Here is a 25,628-nt window from a genome sequence, read left to right on the forward strand (position 1 = left end):
CCTATCAATATAACAGAAGATATTTCTAAAAAAAGATATTTATGAATACTTATTTTACCTAGTTTGCTTATGCTTACTCACAGACTACAGCATTTGTCACATCATGTAATATTAGTTGATATCATATGCCATTAGGAGTAAAGAAAGCGACACTAATCACTGAAACAATTTCTAAAATGTACACAATCAGGGAATTTATTCAAGAAGTTCTAGAATCTATTATTACCGCTTAATTCTTGTGAGTGTAAGTGTCCTTGAGGTACTTCATTACATGATGTCCTGCAGAGGCTAGAAAGCATTTCCCTTTTCCTGTCAAAGAAACAGCCACATTAGAAAGCAGCACAAAAACGAAACAAAACAAAACACCACACACACAAAATATTTATGCCATTTTTCCATTAAAATACTAGCAAGCCTATCAACAGTTTGAGATTCTCCAGTCTCTTACTCCATAAAAACCTTTATTGAAAGACCATCCAAGTGATAGTGAATTATATACTCTTCATCCCAGAATTCCCACCTTGCTTCTTTTAGACATCTCTCTATGGAGCAGAATTTACCCTGGTCAGTAAGTAGTGCCCATGATTCACTATCCTTTGGCTGTCGTCCAATTTTTGCTACTCTTAATTCAAGTCACAGCAAATTTTATAGAAAGTTATTATAGAAAGGAAAAACAAGAGTATCTTTAAATAGCAAAGAATCCCAGATGCCACAACGTGTCAGTAAAAATTTTTTGAAAAGATGATTTATCTAATCCCCTAACACGTAAATAACTCAAATCATAGAATGTTAGTGTTAGAAGAAATCTCAAGGGTCCGTCTAGTACAAGATTCTTGTACAGATGTGGAGACTGAGGCCCAGAGATATGAAGTGAATTGTACAAGAGCCTAAGCTAGCAAGTGAGGTCAATAAGGACTCAACGTTAAGTTTGTGAATTCCACATACAGTGATCTTAGCTCTACGCCACCCTCCCTAGAGCATAGTCTTAGTTTGCACAAACTATTTTGCATACTTTATGTGGAAATGATAGATGATTCTGAAAAGAAAAACCCAAATCTTAATGCAACATTTAAGGGAAAAAAACAATGATTTAAATACCGAATAACTGAGGAAGATGTACAAAAGGGTGATAAAGTCTTGTGAACACTGTACTGATTCGGAAACTTGAGTGAAGACCTTTCTTTCTTAGTCATCTTCTCCTTCAACAGCTTCACTGAGGAAGAGGCAATCTAGAGCCAAATGCAGGAATGTGGGTGCCTGAGATCACACTGGTAAACCAGCATTACTGGAAAATAAACCTCTTAAAAAGATAGCTAATCATATCTGGGTTCCTCACTGATGTAAAATTGCTTTTTGTAATGGAATTAGAGTTTACATACACTAAAATTTTAAATAAACTATGGAATTTTTTTTGCAGAGTCATGTCTTTCTAAGTATGCAACTAAATCATCTAATTAATGTCATGTCAATTTAAAATAGTGGATTTCACAAAGCAGGGCAAATCTATGGTATAGTGAAGAGAAGACCACCAGATTCTAGGCTACATATATGGGCTTTGACTATATGAGCAAAATAATGTGGAGAATCAACACAGTTATTCAAATAACACAGGTACTTATGCTTTAAATCATCCCCATGATTGAGAAAATTACCCACTTAACATGCATGCATAAGCATGATTCAAAAGTGGCAAGTAGCTGGGTACACAGAAAAGCATCACTTTAGAAAACGAGGACTGTAATAATGGGTGTCTTCAATTTTACGTGGAGTCTAGAACCTTGTTTACATGGAGTCTAGGCCCCTTTTGAAGCACAGAAGTATGCAGAGTAAAATCTGTCTTTGTCTCAGCTCCAGGCTGGAAAAAAAAGAGAGAGAGAGAAGAAAGAGTACTCCTCTGGATTAGTTATGGTGATAGATCTACCCACACATGAGTACAGAACTCAAATCTACACTAAATATGTGGGGTGGGAGAATAGAAACCAAAAAAGTCATTTAAAGTTGTCCCATGTCCATCACATCTCTGAAGTGCAGTGCAGAAGAGAATTCAAATTCTCTTGGAGGAGAATACTCTAGATCCAGACTCACGTGAGATTCCCACAGATTTAGATCAACAATATATGAGAAAATAAACAAAAAGTACAAACCACCCAAGGACATAAGTTAATGAGTGAGAAGCAGACAAAGCAATAAACAGAAGATTTAGATCCCCCAGGGACTTTATATTAGCTTTATCAGGTATCAGTCTTGAAACAACTAAAGAACATGACCAAAAAACATGACATAAGGCAGATTATAAGAAGAACCAAATGCGGGTGCCAGGGTGGCTCAGTCGGTTGAGCGTCTGACTTCGGCTCGGGTCATGATCTGGCGGTTTGTGAGTTCAAGCCCCGTGTCAGGCTCTGTGCTCAAAGCTCAGAGCCTGGAGCCTGCTTCAGATTCTGTGTCTCCCTCTCTCTCTGCCTCTCCCCTGCTCATGCTCTGTCTCTCTCTGTCTCTCAAAAATAAATACATGTTAAAAAAATTCTTTTTAAAAAGAACCAGGGGCGCCTGGGTGGCTCGGTCGGTTGAGCGTCCGACTTCGGCTCAGGTCATGATCTCGCGGTCCATGAGTTCCAGCCCCGCATCGGGCCCTGTGCTGACAGCTCAGAGTCTGGATCCTGTTTCAGATTCTGTGCCTCCCTCTCTCTCTGACCCTCCCCCGTTCATGCTCTGTCTTGCTCTGTCTCAAAAATAAATAAACGTTAAAGAAAAATTTTTTTAATTAAAAAAAAAGAAGAACCAAATAAAGTTTCTAGAGGTAAAAAATATAGGCACTGAAATTAAATTCTCAATAGACAGTTTAAACTAGAGATTAGATTCAGCTGGAGAAAGATAACCTAGAAAGCAGATGGGAGAAATTACCCAGATGAGATAGACAGTATATCTAAGTACATCATATAGTGAATGAAGCAGGCTGAATGGTGGCCCCAAAAAGATATGTCCATATCCTAATCCTTGGAACCTGTATATGTGACTTTATTTGGATAAAAGGTCTGTGGAGAGGGAACAAAGTTAAGGATCTCAAAATGAGATATACAATGAAGTGTTTATAAAAATGGAAGGAGACTTGAGATATAAACACAGGAGAGAAGACCATATATAGAGCAAGATGGGGGCCGAGATTAAAGTTATGCTGCCACAGCCAAGGAATGCTCAGGGTCACTGTTACAACAGCAGAAGTGTTAACAGAGAGCATAGTAATAAAAATAAAGATCTAATGGAGAAGAAAGGGGAAAATGTCATATTCTTCTGAATGGGTTCCTTGTTACATTTTTTGTAAAAAAAAAAAAAAAAGAAGAAGAAGAAGGAGGAGGAGGAGGAAGAAGAAGAAAAAGAAGAAAAAGAGGAGGAACAGGGGAAGGAAGAGAAAGAAGAAGAAATATTTAAGATTGTGACATTTCAGGGGTACCTAGGTGGCTCAGCAGGTTAAGTGTCTGCACGAATTTCAGTTAAGGTCACGATCTCATGGTCATGAGATCAAGTCCATGTCAGGCTCTATGCTGGGTGTGGAGCCTGCTTAGGATTCTCTCTCTCCCTTTTCCTCTGCCCCTCTGCCCCTTTCCCCTGCTCGCACTCTCTCTCTTCTCTCAAAAAAAAAATGATTTTGATTGATGTGACATTTCAATACTTGGACTAAAATGTGATGGAATGTTTGAAAGCTAAAAACAACGCTCAAAAGTAAAATGTTTTCAGATCATATGTACCTCAGTTCTTTCAGTATGCAACTGTACTTGTAAACTTTTCTTTCTTCTGAACTTTTTGTCTCCTGAAAAATCAGAGGATTTCTCTTCTCCACAGAGGAATATTGATGTTTCATACCTAAATTGCACAGAAAATTGGAATAATTCCTGAGTTGCTTTTTTTTCTTACTTTTTCTTTTTTTCATCTTTTATCTATAGAAAATTTCAAGCATATACAAAAGTAGACAGACTAATGTGATGATTGGGGCGACTGGGTGGCTCAGTCGGTTAAGTGTCTGACTTTGGTTCAGATCATGATCTCATGGTTCATGGGCTGGAGCCCCGCATTGGACTCTGTGCTGACAGCTCAGGGTCTGGAGCCTGCTTCAGATTCTGTGTCTCCCTCTCTCTCTGTCCCTCCCCCACTCATGCTCTGTCTCTGTCTCTCAAAAATAAATAGACGTTAAAAAGAATAATGTGACAATCTTCCCATGTACCCATCACCCAGCTTCAATAATAGGCAATCCTATTTCAGCTATATCCCTACTCCCGTTTCTTATTATTTTGAAGCAAATTCCAACATCATATTATTTCATGAGTGAAAATTTTAATATTCATTTCTACAAGGTGTTTTTTCTTTTATTTTTGAAAAAAAATTTTTTAATGTTTCTTTTTGAGAGAGGCAGAGCACAAGCAGAGGAGGGGCAGAGAGAGAGAGAGAGAAAGAGAGACAGAATCCGAAGCAGGCCCCAGGCTCCCAACGCAGGGCTCGAACTCACAAACTGCGAGATCGTGACCTGAGCAGAAGTCAGACGCTTAACTGACTAAGCCACCCAGGTGCCCCAAGGTGTTTTTTCTTTTAAAAAAAAAACACATTTAAAACACAATTATGACACCCTAAAAGTTAACAATAATTTCTTAGTATCATCAAACATGGTCAGTGTTCACATTTGCAATTGTTTCATAACTGTCAAAATTTATTAACACTCTGCATCAGGATTCAGTAAGGTCACCATTACAGTTTGTTGATTGATGTGTCTTTTAGATCTCTTTTTTATCTATAGGCTCTTTTTCCATGTCTTTTATCATCCTCATTATCACTATTGCCAGGCAATTTGTCCTATAGATTTTCCACAGTCTGGATTTTGCTAATTATATCACCATGGTTGTAGAATTTTAAAGACTTGATCAGATTAACTTCAACAGATTAAGTGCTGAACCACTAAATTGTATACCTAAAACCAATATTATACTATATGTTAACTGGAATTCAAATTAAAACTTAAAAAAGATAGCCAGGTGATTTTAACGTGTAGATAAATTTGATAGTCACTATGCAAACAACCACAGGCTTGTTCCTATTCAGAACTCCCATCAATTGGTCTATAACTCAGCATTTTATAAGAAATACCTTATTCTTCCTTATAAAGGAACTAAAAGCAAAACTAAAAGCTCTTTAGCAGAAGTGGCTCCTTCTTTTTAGAGTAACCTGCTATACAAGGGCTACTTAAGTAATACAAAGGACAATGAATGGATTGAATCTATAACATCTTCAGATGAATTTGGCCCCAAGCAAAATTGTGATGTAGAGGTAATTTTTATCATGCACCTACCTCACTGCCCTTCCTTAGCAGGTACCTTGCCCTTTTGACTCTCTATCCCTTTAAGTCCAATCCCATGAATTCCTGCCCTCAGAGCGCCATTGCCTTGCTCTTAGCCCCCCTGAATCTGCCCTATTATTAGTTTCCTCTGCAGTCCTCCACTCACACAGGGAATGACTTTAACTCTTTTGATTACGACCCAGAGTAGAAAATACATTTCTACTGAGATGTAGTACACATATACAAAGAGAGAGAACTGAAGTAATTTCACAAAGTAATACTTATTATGTGAAAAACACTCTAGTGTCTTCAATACTATTCGAATTTCTTTTTAAACAAAATACCAGTTAGTGACCTCCTAAGTTGATTTTATAACACACAAGTGAGTCATAATCTAGAATCTACTGCTACTTTATATCACCCATCCTCTCCCCATATATCTCCATTGAGATCTTCATATTGCTGGAACAATTATGATTTCCACATTACTACATGATTTTTCAAATCCTTTATTATTTTTCTAAAGTATAAGTGTGTTTATGTTATGAGCTGCCTCAAACATTTTACAGAATTGGGATGACTTACTATAAATAATGAATAAGTGAAAACATCTGTTCTGTACCCTATTCTTCTAGGGCATTGTGTCTCCCAGGTAACCTAGTTTATACAGTGCTAATGAAAGAATGTAAAGGAACACTTCCACCATCTCCCATTCCTTCCTAGGTGACAAGTTTTATTGCGATGTTCTAGAAATAATTATTTTGCCTTTGGTCACTGAACATAAAGGAATAGTGGGATTCTCCATGAGATTATCACCAGATTTGTCAGCAGGAACCTTGCAGGCCAGAAGGCAGTGGTATGGTATAATTAAAATCCTGGGGGCAAAAAATACCAAAAACAAAAACCTGCCAACCAAGAGTACTCTACCCCCCAAAGCTGTCCTACAGAACCAAAAGACAGATAGTTTCCCAGACAAAAAAAAAAAAAAAAGGCTAAAGGAGTTCATCACACTAGATAGACTGACCTTATAAGAAATGTTAAAGTGGGGGTGCCGGGGTGGCTCAGTCGGTTGAACGTCCACCTTCAGCTCAGGTCACGATCGCATAGCTCGTGAGTTCGAGCCCTACGTCAGGTTCTGTGCTCAAAGCTCAGAGCCTGGAGCCTGTTTTAGATTCTGTGTCTCCCTCTCTCTCTGCCCTTCCCTTGCTCACACTGTCTCTCTCTCTCTCTCTCTCTCTCTCTCAAAATAATAAATAAACATTAAAAAAGAAAAAAGAAATGTTAAAGGGAGTTCTTCAAGCTAAAATGAAAGGATGCTAATTAGTAACATGAAAACAAATGAAAGTGTAAATCTCACTGGTAGAGGTACACATATAGTTAAATTCAGAATACTGACATCTTGTAATGGTGGAAGGTAAATCACATATAACTCTCACATAAAGGTTAAAAGATAAATGTATTAAAACAACTATAACAACAATAATCTGTTAATGGATACACAAATATAAAAAGACGTAAGTGGTGACATCAAAAACAAAATGAGAGTGAGGTGTAAAAATGCTGAACTTTGGTATACATTTGAAGTTAAGTTGTTACCAGTTTAAAATAGGCTTATAAGATGTTTTATATAAGCCTTATGGTAACCACAAAGCAAAAACCTACAGTAAATATACAAAAGATAAAAAGAAAGGAATCAAAGTATATCACTAGAAGGGCACCTGGCTGGCTCAGTCAGTGGAACATGTGACTCTTGATCTCGAGGTTGTAAGTTTGAGCCCCACATTGGTTATAAAGATTACCTAAAAGTTAAAAAATATAATTTTAAGTATATCACTAGGGAAAATCATCAAATCACAAAGGGAGAGAGTAAGAGGAAGAAAGGAACAAAGAAAACAAGCAACCAAGCCAGAAAACAAGCAACAAAATGGCAATAGTAAATCCATACCTATCAAAAATCACCTCCAATGTAAATGGACTAAATTCTCCAATCAAAAGACAGAGTGGCTGAATAGATTAAAAGAAAAAAAAAAAAAAAAGACCCAAATATCTGCTGCCTCCTAGAGACTCCCTGCAGCTTTAAGGACACTTATAGACTGAAAATGAAGGGATGGAAAAAGATATTCCATGAAAATGGAAACCAAAAGAGGGCAAATCTAGCTATATTCATATTAGACAAAATAAATTTCAATAAATTTTTTTTGTTTTTTGTTTTTTTAATTTTTTTAACGTTTGTTTATTTTTGAGAGAGAGAGAGACACAGAGAGTGAGCGGGGGAGGGGCAGAGACAGAGGGAGACACTGAATCCAAAGCAGGCTCCAGGCTCTGAGCTGTCAGCACAGAGAGCAACACGGGGCTCAAACCCATGAACCATGGGATCACGGCCTGAGCGAACGTCAGTCACTTAACCAACTGAGCTACCCAGGCACCCCTCAATACGTGTTTTTTTTTAATGTTTATTTTTGAGAGAGAGAGAGAGAGAGAGAGAGCATGATTGAGGGAGGGGCAGAGAGAGAGAGGGAGACACAGAATCTGAATCTGAGCTGTCAGCACAGAACCCCATGTGGAGCTCCAATTCACGAACCGTGAGATCATGACCTGAGCTGTAGTCGGACGCTCAACCGACTGAGCCACTCATGTGCCCCTCAATGTATGTTTTTAAGCCAAAAATTATAACAAGAGACAAACAAGAATCATTACATAATGATAAAGGGGTGAATTAATCAAGAGGATATAGCAATTGCAGTGTTTATGTATCCAATATTAGAGCATCTAAACATATAAAACAAATACTAACAGATCTGATGGGAGAAATAGACAGCAATGCAGCAATAGTAAGGGACACTTAAATACCCCACTTTCAACAGTAGATAGACTAACTAGAGAAAAATGAAGGAGAACATTGAACTTCAACTATACTGGAAACCAACTGGACCTAACAGACATATAGAGAGCATTCTATCCAACAGCAGCAGCATATACATTCTCTCAAGCACACATGCAACATTCTCCAGGATAGATAATTTGTTAGGCCACAAAACACGTCTTTAAAATCTTAAGAAGACTGAAATCGTATCAAACATCTTCTGTGACCACAAAGGTATAAAACAAGAAATCAATTACAAGAAAAAAACCTGAAAAAAATCACATATGTAGCGATTAAACAATATGTTCCTGAACAACCAATTGGTCAAAGAGAAAATCAAAAGGGAAATAAAAAATACCTGGAGACAAAGTACATGAAAACACAATATACCAAAACTGACTGGATGCAGCAAAAGCTGTTCTAAGAAAAATGTTTATAGAGATAAACACCTACATCAAGAAAAAAGAGGGGCACCTGGGTGGCTCAGTTGGTTGAGAGTCCGATCGGCTCAGGTCATGATCTCACATGACAGCTGATAGCACAGAGCCTGGAGCCTGCTTTGGATTCTGTGTCTCCCTCTCTCTCTGCCCCTCCCCCACTCACACTCTGTCTCTGTGTCTCAAAAATGAATAAACGTTAAAAAATAAAACTTAAAAAAAAGAAAAAAAAAGAAAGATCTCGAATAAACAACTTAATTTTATACCTCAAGGAACTGGAAGGAAAAAAGGAACTAAGCCCAAAGTTAATAGAAGGAAGGAAATAACAAAGCTCAGAAATATAGACTAAAAAGACAATAGAAAAGATAAAAGAAGCTAAGAGTTTGTCTTTTGAAAAAATAACCAAAACTGACAAATCTTACTAGACTAAGAAAAAAAGAAAAGTCTCAAAATCAGAAATAAAGAGGAGACATTCAACTGATAACAGAAATACTAAAGCTCATAAGAAATTACTATGAACAATTATATGCCAACAAATTAGATAACCTAAAAGAAATTTATAAATTTCTAGAAGCATACAAGACTGAATCATGAAGACATAGAAAATGTGAACAGACCAATTATGAGTAAGGAGATTGAATCAGTAATCAAAGACCTCCCCACAAAGTCCAAGATGGCTTCACTGGTGATTTCTACTAAACATTTAGAATTAACACCAATCCTTCTCAAACTCTTCCCAAAAACTGAACAGGAGGGAACACTTCCAAACTTGTTTTATGAGGCCAACATTACAGGTAACAAAACCAGACAAGGACACTACAAGAAAAGAAATCTGCCGTCCAATATCCCTGATAAACATAGATGCAAAAATTCTCAACACAATATTTCAATAGTACATTATATTAGTATAGTACATTATATAGTACATTATATAGTACATTATATAGTACATTATATTAGTATACTAATATTTCAATTGTACATTAAGAGGATCATAGACCATGATCTAGTGGGATTTATTTCTGGAATTCAAGGATGGTTCAACATAGGCAAAACAGTAAATGTGATACCCCACATGTGATACCCCAAATGTGATAGGGAAAAACCCATTCTTCTTCTGTGTTTCTCCTTTACTCCTCCACGACTACCACACTCACAACACTTCTGACACCAGATGTGTGAGGTATTCTTCCCCACCACCAAGCAATTCTCTGCCACACCAACTGGGTGTGGCACCAACTGGGTCCTACAATTTACCTCAATTCTAACACTATCTACTTGGATATACTGTCAGATTCCACAGGTTAAGGGATCTGTCCCACAAGGCTGCTCCCACCCCACTTGTGCCAATCACAACTCCAGATTGTGACCTGTGCTTCGGACTCATCGCCTATAAATGAGAGGCTCCCAAAAGACCCTCCTTGGAGTTGATTAATTTGCTAGAAGAGCTCACAGAACTTAGAAAAATAGTTACATATGTTTACCAGTTTACTTTTTTAAATATGATAAAAGATACAGGTGAATAGCCAGATGAAGGGATACATAGGGCAATGTCTGGCAGGATCTTAGCACAGGAGCTTCTGTCCCCAAGGATTTGGGAGGACCTCAGCCTCCTGGTATGTGGAGGTGTTTACCAACCTGGAAGATCTCTGAACAGGCCTATACTATTGAGATTTTTATGGAGGCTTATTCATGTAGGTAGGATCAATTATTAATTCCATTTCCAGTCCCCTTCCCCTCTCTGGAGAACTTCTAGGTTGGTGAACACATCCACAGACTAGGAGGGTGACACACCCCAACCCCATGGGGACAGAAGCTCCTGTGCTTGGGACCCTCCCAAACCTCACCCGATGAATATCTTCATGTGACTATTCTTCTGTATACTCAGTCATGTCCTTTAATAAACTGCTGAACATAAATGCTTCCCTGAGTTCTGTGAGATGCTCTAGCAATTAATTAAACCTGAGTAGGGGTCATGGGAACCTCTGATCTGTACCCAAGTCAAACAGATTACAAAATCAATAGACAAAAATCAGTTGTATTTCTACACACTAACAAGAAACTATCGGAAAGATAAATTAAGAAAACAATCCCATTTACAATAGCATCAAAAAACAAAATACTTAGAAACAGATTTAACCAAGGAGGTGAAAGATGAGTACACCGAAAACCATAAAACATTAATGAAAAACACTGAAGAAGACACAAATAAATGGCAGGATGTTCTGTGTTTGTGGACTGGAAGAATTAATATTTTTTAAATGTCTTATACTACCCAAAGTGATTTATATATTAAATGCAATTCCTGTCCAAATTCCACTGGCATTTTTTGCACAGAAGTAGAATAAATAATCCTAAAATTTGTATAGAATCACAAGAGACCTCAAAGAGCTAAAGCAATTTTGAAAAGGAAATAGTAACACTTGTAGAACATAGTAAGCTCTTCGACATTGGACAATAATGTTTTGGATTTGACACAAAAAGCAAAGGCAACAAAAGCAAAATTAACAAGCGGGACTACATCAAACTAAAAAGTTTCTGGACAGCAAAGGAAACCATCAGCAAAATGAAAAGGGAATCTATACAATGGGAGAAAATATTTGCAAACCATATATCTGATGAGTTAATATTCAAATATACAAGGAATTCATACAACTCAATAACATAAATAATCCAATTTTAAAAGGACTTGAATAGACATTTTTCCAAAAAAAGACATACAAATGGCCGACAGGTACATGAAATGGCTCACAATCGCTCATCATCAGGGAAATGCAAATCAAAACCATAATGACGTATCATCTCACACCTGTTAGAATAGCTGTTTTCAAGGAGACAAGAAACAAGTATTGGCAAGAATGTGGAGGAAAGGAAACACTTGTGCACTGCTGGTGGGCATGTAAATTGGTGCAGCCGCTATGGAAAACAATGTGGAGTTTCCTCAAAAAATTAAAAATATAACTACAATATGATCCTGCAATTCCATTTCTGGCTATATATCTGAAGGCAATGAAAACACTCTCAAAGAGATAGCTGCACTCCTAGATTCATCACAGCATTATTCACAACAGCCAAGGTAGGGAAACAATATAAATGTCAATCAACAGATAAATGGCTAAAGATGTGTCATCACACACACACACACACACACACACACACACACACACACACAGGAATACTACCCAGCCATGCAACATGGATGGACCTTGAGGGCATCATGTGAAGTAAAACAGATCAGACATAGAAAGGCAAATACTGGATGATCTTATATACATGTGGACTCTAAAAAAGCCAAATTCATAGAAACAGAGAGTAGAAGGGTGGTTTCCGGGGATGGGGATAGAGGGGGGGGGAAATAAGAAAAGGGAGAGGCTGGTAAAAGGGTAGAAACTTTCAGTTAAAAGGTAAATAAGGTCTGTGGGCCTAATGCATAACATTGTGGCTATAGTTGATAACACTATATTGCACAATGGAAATTTGCTAAGAGAGTAGAACCTAAGTGTTCTCACCAACATAGTAAGTAAATAAGGGAAATATGTGAAATGAGTAAAAGGTGGTAATCATTTCACAATGTAAACATATATCAAATCTTCACATTGTAGACTTAAATACATTATTTTGTCAAAAAAGCCAAACTTGCAGGCATATGGATAATTGCTCTGCTATAACTAGAAGCCCATGGTGGCTTAGAGGCTTCCACATAGCTGTGAGAGAAATGAGAAAAAAAATGAAAAGAACGGCTACCTAGGAGTTAAAACTATACCAAAAGAAAGGCCACAAATATGCATGATCCTCCACATTTAGCACCTTATGAGAACAAAGGAGCTACATTTTTGGTTCTCTCAAGCTTGCAGCAGTATAATTCAATTACGTGAGTTCAGAGTTTAACTTACCTTTTTCTGTGCTCTAGCCTGAAACCCCTAATTTCATGTGAAACTGTCTTCTGTGTCATTTGAGAAAACTTGATGTCTTTCTTGTTGCCAATATGTCTCGATGGCAAGTTGGTTGCAAGAGAACTGCAGCCTTCATCTGATAAATCGCGATTTTCTTCTGCCTGGGGAGTAACCAAGAGCCACAGTCAACCGTGTTCTCTTTGCACAAGTGAGTCCAGTATGACCTTCCGGGTCAAATAATTCATCGTAGATAAATATTTTCTCTAAAGTGATGCTACCAGACAGGATTTCGTTGAAAAGGATTTAATTATCAGTGCATTCGTTCAGATTAGGTACATGTTCTAAATGTCACCAACTATCCTTAGTGCATTACGCAGCTATAAAAAATGCCCAGCATTCGTGAACATACCTAACAGTTGTGGAATCTAGTTCTTAAGGCATCTTTAAATTACTTCATTAAATTAAAAACTCTTCTCCAGGAACATAAGGGAAGGGAGGTGAAAATAATATAAAAACAGGGAGGGGGACGAAACATAAGAGACTCTTAAATATGGAGAACAAATAAAGGGTTACTGGAGGGGTTGTGGGAGGGGAGATGGGCTCAATGGGTAAGGGGCATTAAGGAATCTCCTCCTGAAATCACTATTGCACTATAGGCTAACTAACTTGGATGCAAATTAAAAATATATAAACTAAAATTTAAAAAAATAATTAAAAAGAAATAAAAACTCTTCTCTACATCCACTATCAAGAGGATGAGAAGACAAGCCACAGACTGAGAGTAAATACTTACAAAAGACATACCTGATAATGGGCTGTACTCAAAGTACTGTTATTCTGTATATTCAAAAATATGTACAAAGAACACTTAACAATAAGAAAAAGCACAACCCAACTTAAAAGTGGGCAAAAGATCTTAACAGACATCTTACCAAAGAAGACGTGCAGATGGCAAACAAGCAAAGGAAAAGATCATTTGCTCAACATCATGTCAATAGGAAAGTGCAAATTAAAACATCAAGATACCACTACACATCTGTTAAAATGGCCAAATCCAAACTACTGACAAAACCAAATGCTGGCAAGGATGTGGAGCAAGAGGAACTCTTATTCATTGCTGGTGGGAATGCAAAATGGTACAACCACTTTGAAAGACAGTACTAAACATACTTATACCATATTTGGCAGCAATTACACCTTATTGGTATTTACCAAAGGAGTAGAAAACATATATCCACACAAAAACCTGCACACAGATGCTTAAAACAGCTTTCTTCAGAATTGCCAAAACTTGGGGAAAAAAACAGTGCCCTTCAGCAGATGAATGGCAGTAGATTCAGTACAGGAACTGTGGTACATCTAGAAAATGGAATACTATCTGGCACTAAAAAGAAAGGAACTATCAAGCCATGAAAAGACACGGAGGAAACTTAAATACGTATCGCTAAGTAAAATAAGCCCATCTGCAAAGGCTACATACTATATGATTCCAACTATACGACATTCTGAATAGGTTAACCTATGAAGACTACAGAGACCAGCGGTAGTCAGTGGAGGAGGGGGAAAACGAATAAGCAGAGCACAGAAGATATGTAGGGCAGTGAAACTATTCTATATACTATAATAATGGCTACATGTCACTATGCATTTGTCCAAACTCACAGAATGCACAATACTGAATCAACCCCAATAAGTATGGACTTTGGGTGATAAAGATATGTCCGTGTAGGTTTATTGATTGTAACAAATGTACCACGGTGGTGTAGGATGTTGATAGTGGAGGAGGCTGCACATGTATAGAGGCAGGGAGTATATGGGAACTCCCCACTCAACTTTGCTGTGAATCTAAAACTGCTCTAAAAAATAAAATCTATCGAGAAAAAAAATAAAGCAGCTATATTGCTTCTAAACAGACACCTCCCCCTCCAAAAAAGGAACTAGAGCCTAGGAGCAATGAACATGTTTAGAAAAAGAGGAACGAAGTGAGAAATATACTCTTTTGAAATGTGGCTGTTTGCAGGTCATCTGGGTAGCTCAGTGGGTTAAGCATCCAGCTCTTGGTTTCAGCTTAGGACATGATCTCACAGTTCACGAATTCGAGCCCTGCATCGGGCTCCTTGCTGACAGCACAGAGCCTGCTTGGGATTCTCTCTCTCTCTTTCTTTCTCTCTGCCCCTCCACTGTTCATCCTCACTTTCTCTCTCTCTCTCTCAAAAATAAATAAACTTAAAAAAAAAAAAACAACATGGCTGCTTGCTTAAAACAACTGGACTGCATCTAGCTGATCAAAGGTACATTAGTGTTTAACCCCTGAACAAATTACAAAAGGCAATGTATAAAGCAGATCACTAAGGGGGTTTAGAGAATCTCTATTTCTACACAAAATGTAAATTAAGGGAACTATTTCAGTGACTTTTAGGGTCTGCATACATTCATCTTACAACAGAGGCACACCTTTAACAACCTGCTTCAAAAAGGCAATCTGATTTGCTGCCCTAATATTTATTAGGAATGATGAAAAGTTTCCTAGAGATGTTGAGAAAAATGACTCAAAACAGAAACCAGGAAAATAAAAGGAGGAAGATCTAAAAAGACAGAGAGGCACAAAACCTGTTATCAAAGACCAGATGAACAGAAGCAGTCAAAGAGTGAACAGAAACTTTGATGATACAGACAAGGAAGAAAACAATCTTTGAAATTCTGTGGTTAAAGGTGAACCGTCTGTGAAGTATAAACTACACAGCATAAGGAAGACAAACTGGTATGATATATTAATACTCTTAATTATTTTAACTTTTAAGAATCAGCTCTTCCAAATCAGCTCATGAGGATACAATCAACTAAGTATTAGGTATAAAAAAGTGGAACAGGTTAGTAGACATATCACACATCTTGGTACTTAGCAAGAAGCCTTGAAATTGTTTTGTTTTTTTGTTTTTTTGTTTTTTTGCGGGGGTGGGGGGGGCGCCTGAGTGGCTCAGTTGGTTAAACATCTGACTTTTGTTTTTAATTTTTTTAATGTTTATTTATTTTTGAGAGAAAAAGAGACACAGATGAGTGGGAGAGAGGCAGAGACAGAGGAAGACACAGAATCCAAAGCAGGCTCCAGGCTCTGAGCTGTCAGCACATAGCCCGTCGTGGGGCTTGAACCCAAGAACCATGAGATCATGATCTGAACCAAAGACGAATGCTTAACCGACTGAGCTGCCCAGGTGCCCCTAACTTTTGATTTCAGCTCAGGTCATGATCTCACAGTTTGTGAGATCCAGCCTCACACCACACTGTCTGCTGACAGCACAGAGCCTGCTTGGGATCCTCTCTCTACTTTTCTCTGCCCCTCTCCCACTCATATTCTCTCTAGTGCACATGTGCTCTCTCTCAAAATAAATAAATAAACGTTAAAAAAAATTTTTTTTAATTTCTTTCGGATTACAGTATAGGTACATGTCATATGGTAGCACCAGATCCATTGAAAGCATAAATTTAAAAGGTTAAGACTCTGAGTTGACAATGTTGAATTTTTCCTGAGCCTTGTGCTCCTGGAAAACAGTGAAGATTAAAGGAATCCCTTTACCCTTTTGTGTTCTGGAAAATGGCTTGCTGCAAGGAATCACCCTTCCCCCCCCCATAAGCTTTAGATAAAACTCACAGATGCCCCCCTTGTTTACCTATGACGAGGCCAAATACCTTCAAAATTCCTTTTCTTTGTTCTACGAATGATTAGCTAAACTGTTTTAACCCCACTGATTAATTAGAACAAAAGGATTATTAGCCAAACTGTGGTTAAGCTTTCCTCCTTCCTCCAGGCCCCTACAATATTCTCTGATCTGTTTATCTCATCATGCCACTCTTTCATCCCACTTCCCCAAATCCAGTTCCTAGCCTTGTTGACTCCTCTCCATGAAAGAAAAGCCATTTTTGCCTAGCCCTTGAGCTCCTTGAAGATCTTATGGTCACAGCCTTCCCTCTCCTATTTCAATAAATAGTCCCTTTCCTCCCTTGGAATAATCCTTTCAAATAAAGTCTCTCCTTACTAAGTCCGGGTTTGTTTTTTGTTTGACACAATACCGGCCAATGGATAAGAACATCCCCTGAATCGCAGGGAAGAAGGCTAGAGACACTTGGTATCTTTTAGATTACCTTCTGGTTAGACTCCCACATCATTAATTATGTTACCTACAACCGTTTATGTAGGTTGAAATCCTTTACTCTCCCAAAAAATTATCCCAGTCCCCTACCCCGCAAAATACTCTCAACATACACCACAGACCTCTTGATATTGCTGGGATGAAAGTTCATTACATGCCCACTAAAAGAACTCAAAACTCACCTTAGTTATTAAAAGATCCTATAACTATATTGCTCTATGAATCTGCTTACTGATTATGGGTGTGAGATAAACATAAACTAATTTTTTAATGTAAACTATTTTTAAAGAAGAAGAAGAAGCAGCAGCAGCAGCAGCCGCCGCCTTTAAAAACTGTTTTAGAAAAAAATACCTGGCAGAATAAAGGTACTTTACTTTCCATTTTTCAGTTTAGAGGTAAGTTCGGCCCTTGAGGACTCAAAGGTCTTGATGAACAAGTATAAATGAGCACAAAAGGATTTCCTGACAAAAAAAAAAAAAAAGATAAGAGAAAAATCATATGCCTGCTTAAGAGACTTAATTACATTTACCTACCTGGTTATCCCTGTAATGTAACACAGTATAATACCAAATAGATATTCCGCAAGCCATATATGTGTACAAAAACTAGAAAAAGCAGTTAGCAGATTGTAATTCACAGGAGATCCCACCGTCCCTTAATTTTACCTTTTGTGGTATAAGAAGTAGAGAAATCCAAAACAAATGACATAAAAGGCAGAGAAATCCACTTATATTTATTTATTCAAATAAACCCAGAGAAACAGAACTACTAACATAGCAGCAATTCCCAATGTTATTAAATGCTTACTATACACTAGACATTATGATGAACACTTTAACATTATTTCATTTATTCCCTACAGATATTTTTTAAGGAATTATCATTATCTTTATTTTACAGATGAGGAAAATAAAGACTCAGATCAAGTTGTCCAAGATTAAACCGGCAACAAATAGCGGAGTCAGAATTTGAAGTCAGACAGCCTAACTCAAGAGCCGTGGTCTTCAGCACCCTATAACATCGCCTCTCAAAAAAATACTATTGTAAACAAAAGATGCCTCAGCCTGTTTTAAATCAAAGACTTCCACATCACATACCAACCAATTTTCAAAATTCCTCGCATTTTCACAGGCTTTTTTTACTTCTGAGTTACAGTGGATGTGCTATTTATTACATTGCTAGTTATATTACATTATTACAATGATCAGGGTCATTTTCATACCATGAAGTTTAACTGCAAGTATTAATATTCTTAACAGAGATAGTACTTTAAAATCACTTACTTCTGAAATGTTATACTAATTACTGCTGCATGTGGTATGTCCAACATTCCTGGAATTCAAACCATGTTAAAAATCCAATGAAACCATGTGACAAATAGCCATCTCAGAAGACATTAGGTGGCTATGCAGATTTCCCCAGCAACCCACTCGATGTTACCTCTTCGAGGTCTCCTCTAATGAGCTCAATCTTTACTCAGCAACTATTTGGTATAGTATGGTCTCCACCATTGTAACTGTCTTCACTACTCAACTGGCATTAATCATTTGCCTTATATTTTTATTTGCCACATATACATCTCCTATATCAACTATAACCTAAATTTCATGGATGGACTGAAACGAATGGATTGGTATCTTATCATTCTTTGAACTATTTCTCACAATAACAAGCACAATGCTATATGTATAAAAGGAAGGAAAGAAAGAAGGGGGGGAAGAGAGGGAGGAGGGGGAAAGGAAAGGAGGGGAAAGGAAAGGAGAGGAAAGGAAAGGAAAGGAAAGGAAAGGAAAGGAAAGGAAAGGAAAGGAAAGGAAAGGAAAAGAGAGAAGGCATGTCTTCCTTATGGAGATTACTCACCAACAGCTTCTTAAGTTATCAAAGTACCTAATTAGGCACAGTAAGTTTTATTTAAATAAACCATGAAAGGAAGAATTGTTTCATAATTTTTGACCTATCAAAAAGTTGACTGGTTTTCATCTGCTGGATGAATCAAATACTACATAACCCTCTCCAAGCTAAGAGAAAAAATAGTACAGGAAGTCCCTTCCCCATAAATCTGACAAAAGATGTCTCGAGTCTTTCAATCCTATGATACATATATGAACTTGCAAGGACAAACCAAGAGAAATGAGGTTGTATTTCTCTTGTCCAATCTATCCGTTTGTCTCTCCATCCATGAATTCAACACATATATACTGCATGCTTACTATGTACTAAGCTCTCCTCCAGGCTGAAAACAGAGACAACAGGGATACAGCAGTGAAAAAATAGGAAAAAACAAATCCTGTTTATTTATCTGGCTCCTCGTGGAGCTTACATCCTAGTCAAGGAGTATGTTATCTGTGATAAGTACTAAAAGGGAAAAAAATGTAAAGTAGGGGGAAAAAGTGAAGTACGGTGTTAGGGAAGAGAAGCAGGGAACAGATAGGGTAGCCAAGAAAGACCTTACTTAGAGGGAGACTTGTGCATACAGATCTGAAGGCATGAAAGTAGGAAGCCAATCAATGTCTTAGGGGACAGCATTTCAGCCAGAGAAAAGCAAGTACATAGGCTCAGAAGTAAGAAGCAGCTTCATTGTTCAAGGAACAGTGGGAAAGCCCATAAAGCTGAAGCAGAAAAAGCAAAGTGAAAGAAGTGGGGATCAGAGGGGTCAAGGAAGGGGGGCAGAAATAGAGGGCCCTTAAATCATTGTAAAAACTTTGGCTTGTGCTCTGAGATGGGAAGCCATGAGACCGTTTTGAGAAGGGAGATGACATGATATAAAGTCCTTTCTGAAAGGATCACTCTAGTCGTCACAAAGAGGATAACCAGGTGGGGCTAGATTCCTAAAAGCCAAGTGGAAAAAAGTACCCCAAAAGAAGAATGAGCAATTGCCTGGGTGGCTCAGTTGGTTAAGGGTCTGACTCTTGATTTCAGCTCAGGTCATGATCTCAAGGTTCATGAGGTCCAGCCCCTCATCAGGCTCTGCACTGACAGTGCAGAGCCTGCTTGGGATTCTCTCTTTCCCTCTCTCTCTGCCCCTACCCTGCTCGCTCTCTCTGTCTCTCAAAATAAATTTCAAAAAAAGGAAGAATGAGTAATCAGCTGTGACAAATGCTGCCAACAGGTGAAGTGAGAGGAGTACTCAATGGCTGATTAGGTTTTCCAACATGGAGGACACCAACGACCCTAAGAGGAGCCATTTGGGTAGTATGGTAAGGAAATAATGTCCTTGGAGTGAGTTCAAGAGAGAACGGAGGAGAGAAAACAGAGACAAACAGAAGAGGACTCTTTCAAAGAGTATGCTTTAAAGGGGAAAAGAAATGAGGTAGTAGCTGAGGGGCAAAGGGGTTACGAGGGCTGAAGATGGGGGAAAATAAAGGCATGTTCATACGCTGATAAGAATAATCTAGTGGAGAAGCAAAAGTTGATCACACTGGAGGGGAGAATTACTGAAACAATATTCTCAAGTAGGATAAAGGAGATGAGATTTAGGGCACAAGGGCAGGGTCTGTCCTTAGCTGAGAATATACTTATAAGAATAGGAGACATGACAGAGTAATTGGGCTTAATTACATGAAGACCAAGTAAGCAGATGTGGTTGTAGAGGCTTGTGAAAATCATCTGATTGCTGTGAGTTTTCTTTTATTATTTAATATCTATATTATATATATAAACTTTTAATTTAAGATGGAAATCATCTGATTGCTGAGTTCTCTTTTATTATTTGATATATAGATAAGCTTTTATTATTTCATATATATATATATATATATATATATGTTTCTAAGTAGGCTCCACACCCAATGTGGGGCTTGAAACCACAACCCTGAGATCAAGACTCATATGCTTTACTGACTGAGCCAGCCAGCTGCTCTCGATTGCTTTAGTTTTCTTAGTGAAACAGGAAGCAGCATAATCAACTGAGAACAAGGATGTGAGAGAAGATGCTAGAGGTTTGAGGATAGAGGTATTGTTATATAACAGTCATCTAGGAGAATGGAAGAATTAATAGCCCAGGGGTACCTGATAAAGTTGCTGGGCAGCCTCAAGGGTCCCTTGAGGAAAGGACAGTGAACTTAAAGTGAAACCAGGAAGCATGGTTGTGGTTTTTTTCTCTAGCTGTGTTCAATGCAGAGATCTAGATTTAATCTAAGATTACGACTTAGCCAAGAAAGGAAAACGAACTGAAAATGTGATAAGGAAACTGGGGGGGGAAATGAAAGGGAATGGTTTTAATTATTGACCATGTAACAAACGGAGTAGGTGCGTGGGAAATAAGTATGAGAGACGGTGAGTGACATCTAAAAAAAAAAAAAAAAAAGGTAGACTGAAGATCCTGGTGGGGTCCAAGGATTATTAGAGTCAGAGTGAGCCTGAAAGACAGGAATGTGATGGTTGGAGAATGGCACACACAGTATTCCCCCACCTTATGCGTGGAGACCTGTTCACAGACCCCCAATGGAAGCCTCAAACTACAGAGTACCAAACCCAGTATATATTGTTTTTACCTAAACACAAATACCTACAATAAAGTTTAATTTCCAAATAAGGCACAGTAAGAAATTAGCAATAATTAATAAATTAATTGAGAATTAATTTTTCATACTGAGAATACGAAAAAGGGACAAGTGACTGAGGAAAGGTGAAATAATCGTAGGAAGACAGGAACTGAGAGATCAGAGTACTGGAAGGATCATCTACATGAATGCTAAAGTCACAAGAATCATGACAGGAGTACAGTTAGAGCCGCAGAAAGCCAGGAGCTGAAATTTAACTAAAGCAACAAGGAGTGGTAGTGGGTGGTATAATCTGATAATGCGAGGTGCAAAACTGAGCATTTTGAAAATGGAACGAAGAAATGTCTGGAAGCACCTATGAGAATCAAGAAGGGGTCATCTACTCACCCTCTAGTCCCGGTAGTACTAGGAGAGCGAGAGAGAAAACCACCACTACCAGCCATACCTATGTTCTGCCCACCACATTCCCAGATACGCAGTCTTTCCTCATTTTCCCTTACATCTTGGTGGTCACTATCTGATTCATCAAAAACTCCCAAAAAGAAGGAAATTCAAAACCGTCTGATACATCACAAGTATTTTTTTAAGTATCGGGACTGATTCAGTCCCCATGTAGATCAAGCTATCATATTATTATTAAAGGGTTTTCCATTCCTTGGCAGAATATAGAATTTTCAAAATTTTATAATTTAATACATACATTAAAATTAGGGGAGGAAGACATACAGATGGCCAACAGACACATGAAAAGATGCTCAACATCACTCATCATCAGGGAAATACAGATCAAAAGCACAATGAGATATCACATCACACCTGTCAGAATGGCTAAATTCAAAAACACAAGAAACAAATGTTAGTGAGGATATAGAGAAAAAGGAATCCTTGTGCACTGTTGGTGGGAATGCAAGTTGGTGCAGCCACTACGGAAAACAGTATGGAGGTTCCTTAAAAAGTTAAAAATAGAATTACCATATGATCCAGTATCAGACGATTGGATATTTACCCAAAGAATACAAAAACAGTAATTCAAAAAGATATATGGGGGTACCTGGGCGGCTCAGTCAGTTAAGCAACCAATTTGGTTCAGGTCATGGTCTCATGGTTTGTGGGTTCAAGCTCCACATTGATTGGTCTCTGTACTGACAGCTCAGACCCTGGAGCCTGCTTCAGATTCTGTGTCTCCCTTTCTCTCTGCCCCTCCCCTGCTTGCGCTCAGTCTCTCTCTCTCTCAAAAATAAACATTAAATTTTTTTAAAAAACTATATGCACCCCTATGTTTACTGCAGCATTATCTACAATAGCCAAATTTTGGAAGCAGCTCAAGTGTTAGCAGCCCATCTATCCATTGATGGATGGATAAAGAGGTGGTATACATACACACACATACATACACACACACACACACACACACACACACACACACACACACACAGGAATATTACTCAGCCATAAAAAAGAATGAATAATCTTGCCATTTGCAACAGCACGGATGGAGCTAGACAGTATAACGCTAAGTGAAATGTGTCAGAAAAGACAAATACCACAAGATTTCACTCATATGTTAAGAAACAAAGGGAAAAAAAGGGACAAACCGAGAAACACTCTTAACTATAGAAAATAAACTAATGGTTACAAGAGGGGAGGTGGGTGGAGAATGGGTCAAATAGCTGAAGGGATTAAGAGTACACTTATCATGATGAGCACTAAGTAATGTATACAATTGCTGAATATTGTACACCTAAAACTAACACTTTATGTTAACTATATTGAAATTTAAATAAACAAACTTTAAAAGCCGTAAATGAAGTTGGGGAGGAGTGCTTATTGTTACATGAAATCATAGAATCCACAACAGCGCTGGGATGATTTCAGAAATCTTTCTGGTCAGGGGTGCCTGAGTGGCTCAGTGGGTTAAGCTTCTGACTTCAGCTCAGTTCATGATCTTATGGGGGGGGGGGGGTTCGAGCCCCACATCGGGCTCTGTGCTGACAATTCAGAGTCTGGGGGCTGCTGCAGATTCTGTGTCTTCCTCTCTCTCTGCCCCTGCCCCACTTGTACTCTCTTTCTCTCAAAAATAAACAAACATTTTAAAAAAAGAAATATTTCTGGTCTAATACCTTAATTATATATAAGGAAGCTGATACACAGAAAAATTGTGATTTGCTCACACAACGTACACAAAATAGTAGCAAAATTCAGGTCCCTGACTCCCAACTCCAGGGATACTTTCACTAAATTTACACTGCTGCTTAGTAAACCCAGAGGCACAGCTAGGCAGAAATATGGAGAATCTAACCTTATTTTCTTTTTAGTGCTCTGATGTTTGCATTGCGCTTTCACAACTGCACTTTCTCACTTGCTGAGTTACCACCACCTCCACCTCTGCTTCCCTCCCATCACCCAAGGGCGACAGCCTTCTGCAAAGTACTTTCTACTCTTTCCATTTGGGTTCCCTTCCAAGCCGCCCCCTCACTTCCTCCCTCGCTTCCCTTGCAGCGATGACCGCAAACGTCCATTAACAGCAACTGCAGACACCTCTTCACTGCACCCGTTGCCCTTAACGTTCACACACGACCGGCACCACCCCCAACTGCCACCTTTAACAATACTGACTGAACTTCCACTTCATGGAAGAACCTGTGCTGTGGAACATTCCAACAGGCCCTGCTCGTTTAGCCTTCTGGCGAAGAAAGTGAGTAGACCTGTGAACACGTTAAACTACTCACCAGATGAAAACAAGTGCTCTACTAGAGGTTTGAGGGTTTGCTCAAGAAGCAGGGAAGCTTCCCAGCCACCATGACCTCCACCCTTCCAGAACCACCACCATTTCTGAGGCACCATCGGATCCAGCCGCGTCTGCCCCTTTAGTGCCTCGCCCGCCCAGTCACATCGCTGCCCCTTCTGGAACCTTCGTCCGTCTCCGTAACTGTTCTACTTTGTCCCTCTCACCGGGTGGCACGCTCCTCGGCAAGTCTTGCCTCTCCACCTGTGTCCCCCGGGGGGGGGGGGGTCCCTCCGTGAACCCCCTCGGGCTCCCAAGGGTGTCCCCCTCCTCCCGCCTCAGGGCCGAGGCCCTAGCCCCATGGGATCCGAAGGTCCTAGCTGCAGGCCGCTCAGCCCCGTCCCGCCCCGCGTGGCCCGGCGCTCTCGCGGCGCCGCCTTCCCGAGCTCCCACGCGACGAAGCCCCGCCCCAGGTCACCTGACCGAGGCCGACGCTCCGCCCACTGAGCGGCCCGCGCTGGAAGAGTGCGGGACCCAGGGCACCGCCACCGCCACCGCCTCCGCCACCGCGCAGGGGCTCCGGGTCAGCGGGGAGCGGCTGAGCTCGCCGCCGCCTCCGCGCCGACTGGACAGCGCTGCGGCCCCGCGGCTCCACCCCACCTCACAAGGGCCTGTGACCTCACCTGGCCCCGCCCGGCGGCCCAGACGCCAGCTCCTCCCCGCGCGCTGTCCTCCCGGCACCTGGATTTAGCCGTCCGTCCCGCACTCCCTACCCTTCCTGCAGCTCTCTTCGTTCCCTGGTGCAGTGCCCCGCCCCAGTCTGACATCTTTTCGGGCTTATCCTGTATCCATCCTTTGAAGACTTCCCGCCCTGCCTTCGAAAGCATTCCATCCTTCTTGGTTTCTACCGCTCTGTACCGGACAACAGCGCAGAGCTCTTTGTCCCGACACTTTGCTGAAATCGGTTCCAGGCTGCCCTTCAGAGGACTAACGCTTACTTTGGGAAGAGATGCTTTGTGTTTCTTCGAAGATCAATTTCTTGTGTGTGTGCATGCTGCAGATGAAATGTTACTGGTAAAAGACACAAAGCGATTTTTCACGGCTCGCCCCATATATTATGTCGCTAAAACGTTGTACGAATCCAAGACAGTGAAATTAATCATTTTTAAGGTTTTTGCTACATTTACAGTCGTAAATGTTCTGTCAAGCGGAGAGCGTTTTGCAAATACTTTCCCCCTAAAGCTCATGATTTGAGGTGTAAAGGTAAATTTTCAAAAAGGTAAAATTCACATTGATTGAGCCTACCTGAGCTCTCCGTTGTTAACATTGTGGTGAGCAGCGTGGACTTTAGAGCTGGATCTATGCAAATTCAATTATTGAGTCAATTATCCTAATTATTTACTGTATGCAGTGGGGCAAACTAAGCTCTCTAAGCCTCAGTTTTCTCATTCGTTCAGAATTGTGATAATTCAAAAATGTTTATGCAGTGCTCAAAAAATGTTAAAACATTTAATTACTTCAGAGATACTTGTGCCCGTTTATATCTCAAATCCTGTTGTGTAGGCATTCTTTAGTACTTTTAACATGTATGTGTTTTATGTCCCTCAACAGTCTGTAAGTAATGAGTGCTGAGACCATGTCCTTTATTTTTGTAAACACCCCACCCTCCATTCCCTACTTCCCCACCTACCCACACACACTGTTTACAGTCCACCTCTGTTAATGAGCTGAGCCCATTTG

At 39.4% G+C, this 25,628-nt stretch overlaps 1 protein-coding gene across 2 annotated transcripts; it reads right to left on the reverse strand.

Annotated features, from left to right (window-relative positions):
- Positions 1-24,937, reverse strand: LOC128313773 (EF-hand calcium-binding domain-containing protein 13-like). 2 transcript variants are annotated; one of them, XM_053213946.1, is made up of 6 exons: positions 24,367-24,937; positions 17,013-17,122; positions 12,514-12,674; positions 3,744-3,858; positions 1,099-1,229; positions 1-309 (listed from the first exon to the last, which is right to left on the reverse strand). In XM_053213946.1, the coding sequence occupies exons 2-6, from the start codon at positions 17,040-17,042 to the stop codon at positions 210-212; spliced, it is 537 nt and encodes a 178-aa protein (XP_053069921.1). In that variant the 5' UTR covers positions 17,043-17,122; positions 24,367-24,937; the 3' UTR covers positions 1-209. The 2 variants fall into 2 exon arrangements, with proteins under 2 accessions (XP_053069921.1, XP_053069922.1); XM_053213947.1 differs by lacking the exon at positions 24,367-24,937 and adding an exon at positions 23,893-24,271.
- Positions 24,938-25,628: the final 691 nt, after the last annotated feature.

Source organism: Acinonyx jubatus, unplaced genomic scaffold (genome assembly GCF_027475565.1).
Source record: "Acinonyx jubatus isolate Ajub_Pintada_27869175 unplaced genomic scaffold, VMU_Ajub_asm_v1.0 scaffold_32, whole genome shotgun sequence".
Lineage (NCBI taxonomy): Eukaryota > Metazoa > Chordata > Mammalia > Carnivora > Felidae > Acinonyx > Acinonyx jubatus.

Coding starts and splice junctions, on each gene's coding strand:
- LOC128313773 (XM_053213946.1), bottom strand. CDS start 17,042: ATGGAAAGTAAAGTACCTTTATTCTGCCAG. Junction 12,675..17,012: donor AAGTACCTTTATTCTGCCAG/GTATTTTTTTCT, acceptor GTTACTCCCCAG/GCAGAAGAAAATCGCGATTT. Junction 310..1,098: donor ACATCTTCCTCAGTTATTCG/GTATTTAAATCA, acceptor TTTCTTTGACAG/GAAAAGGGAAATGCTTTCTA.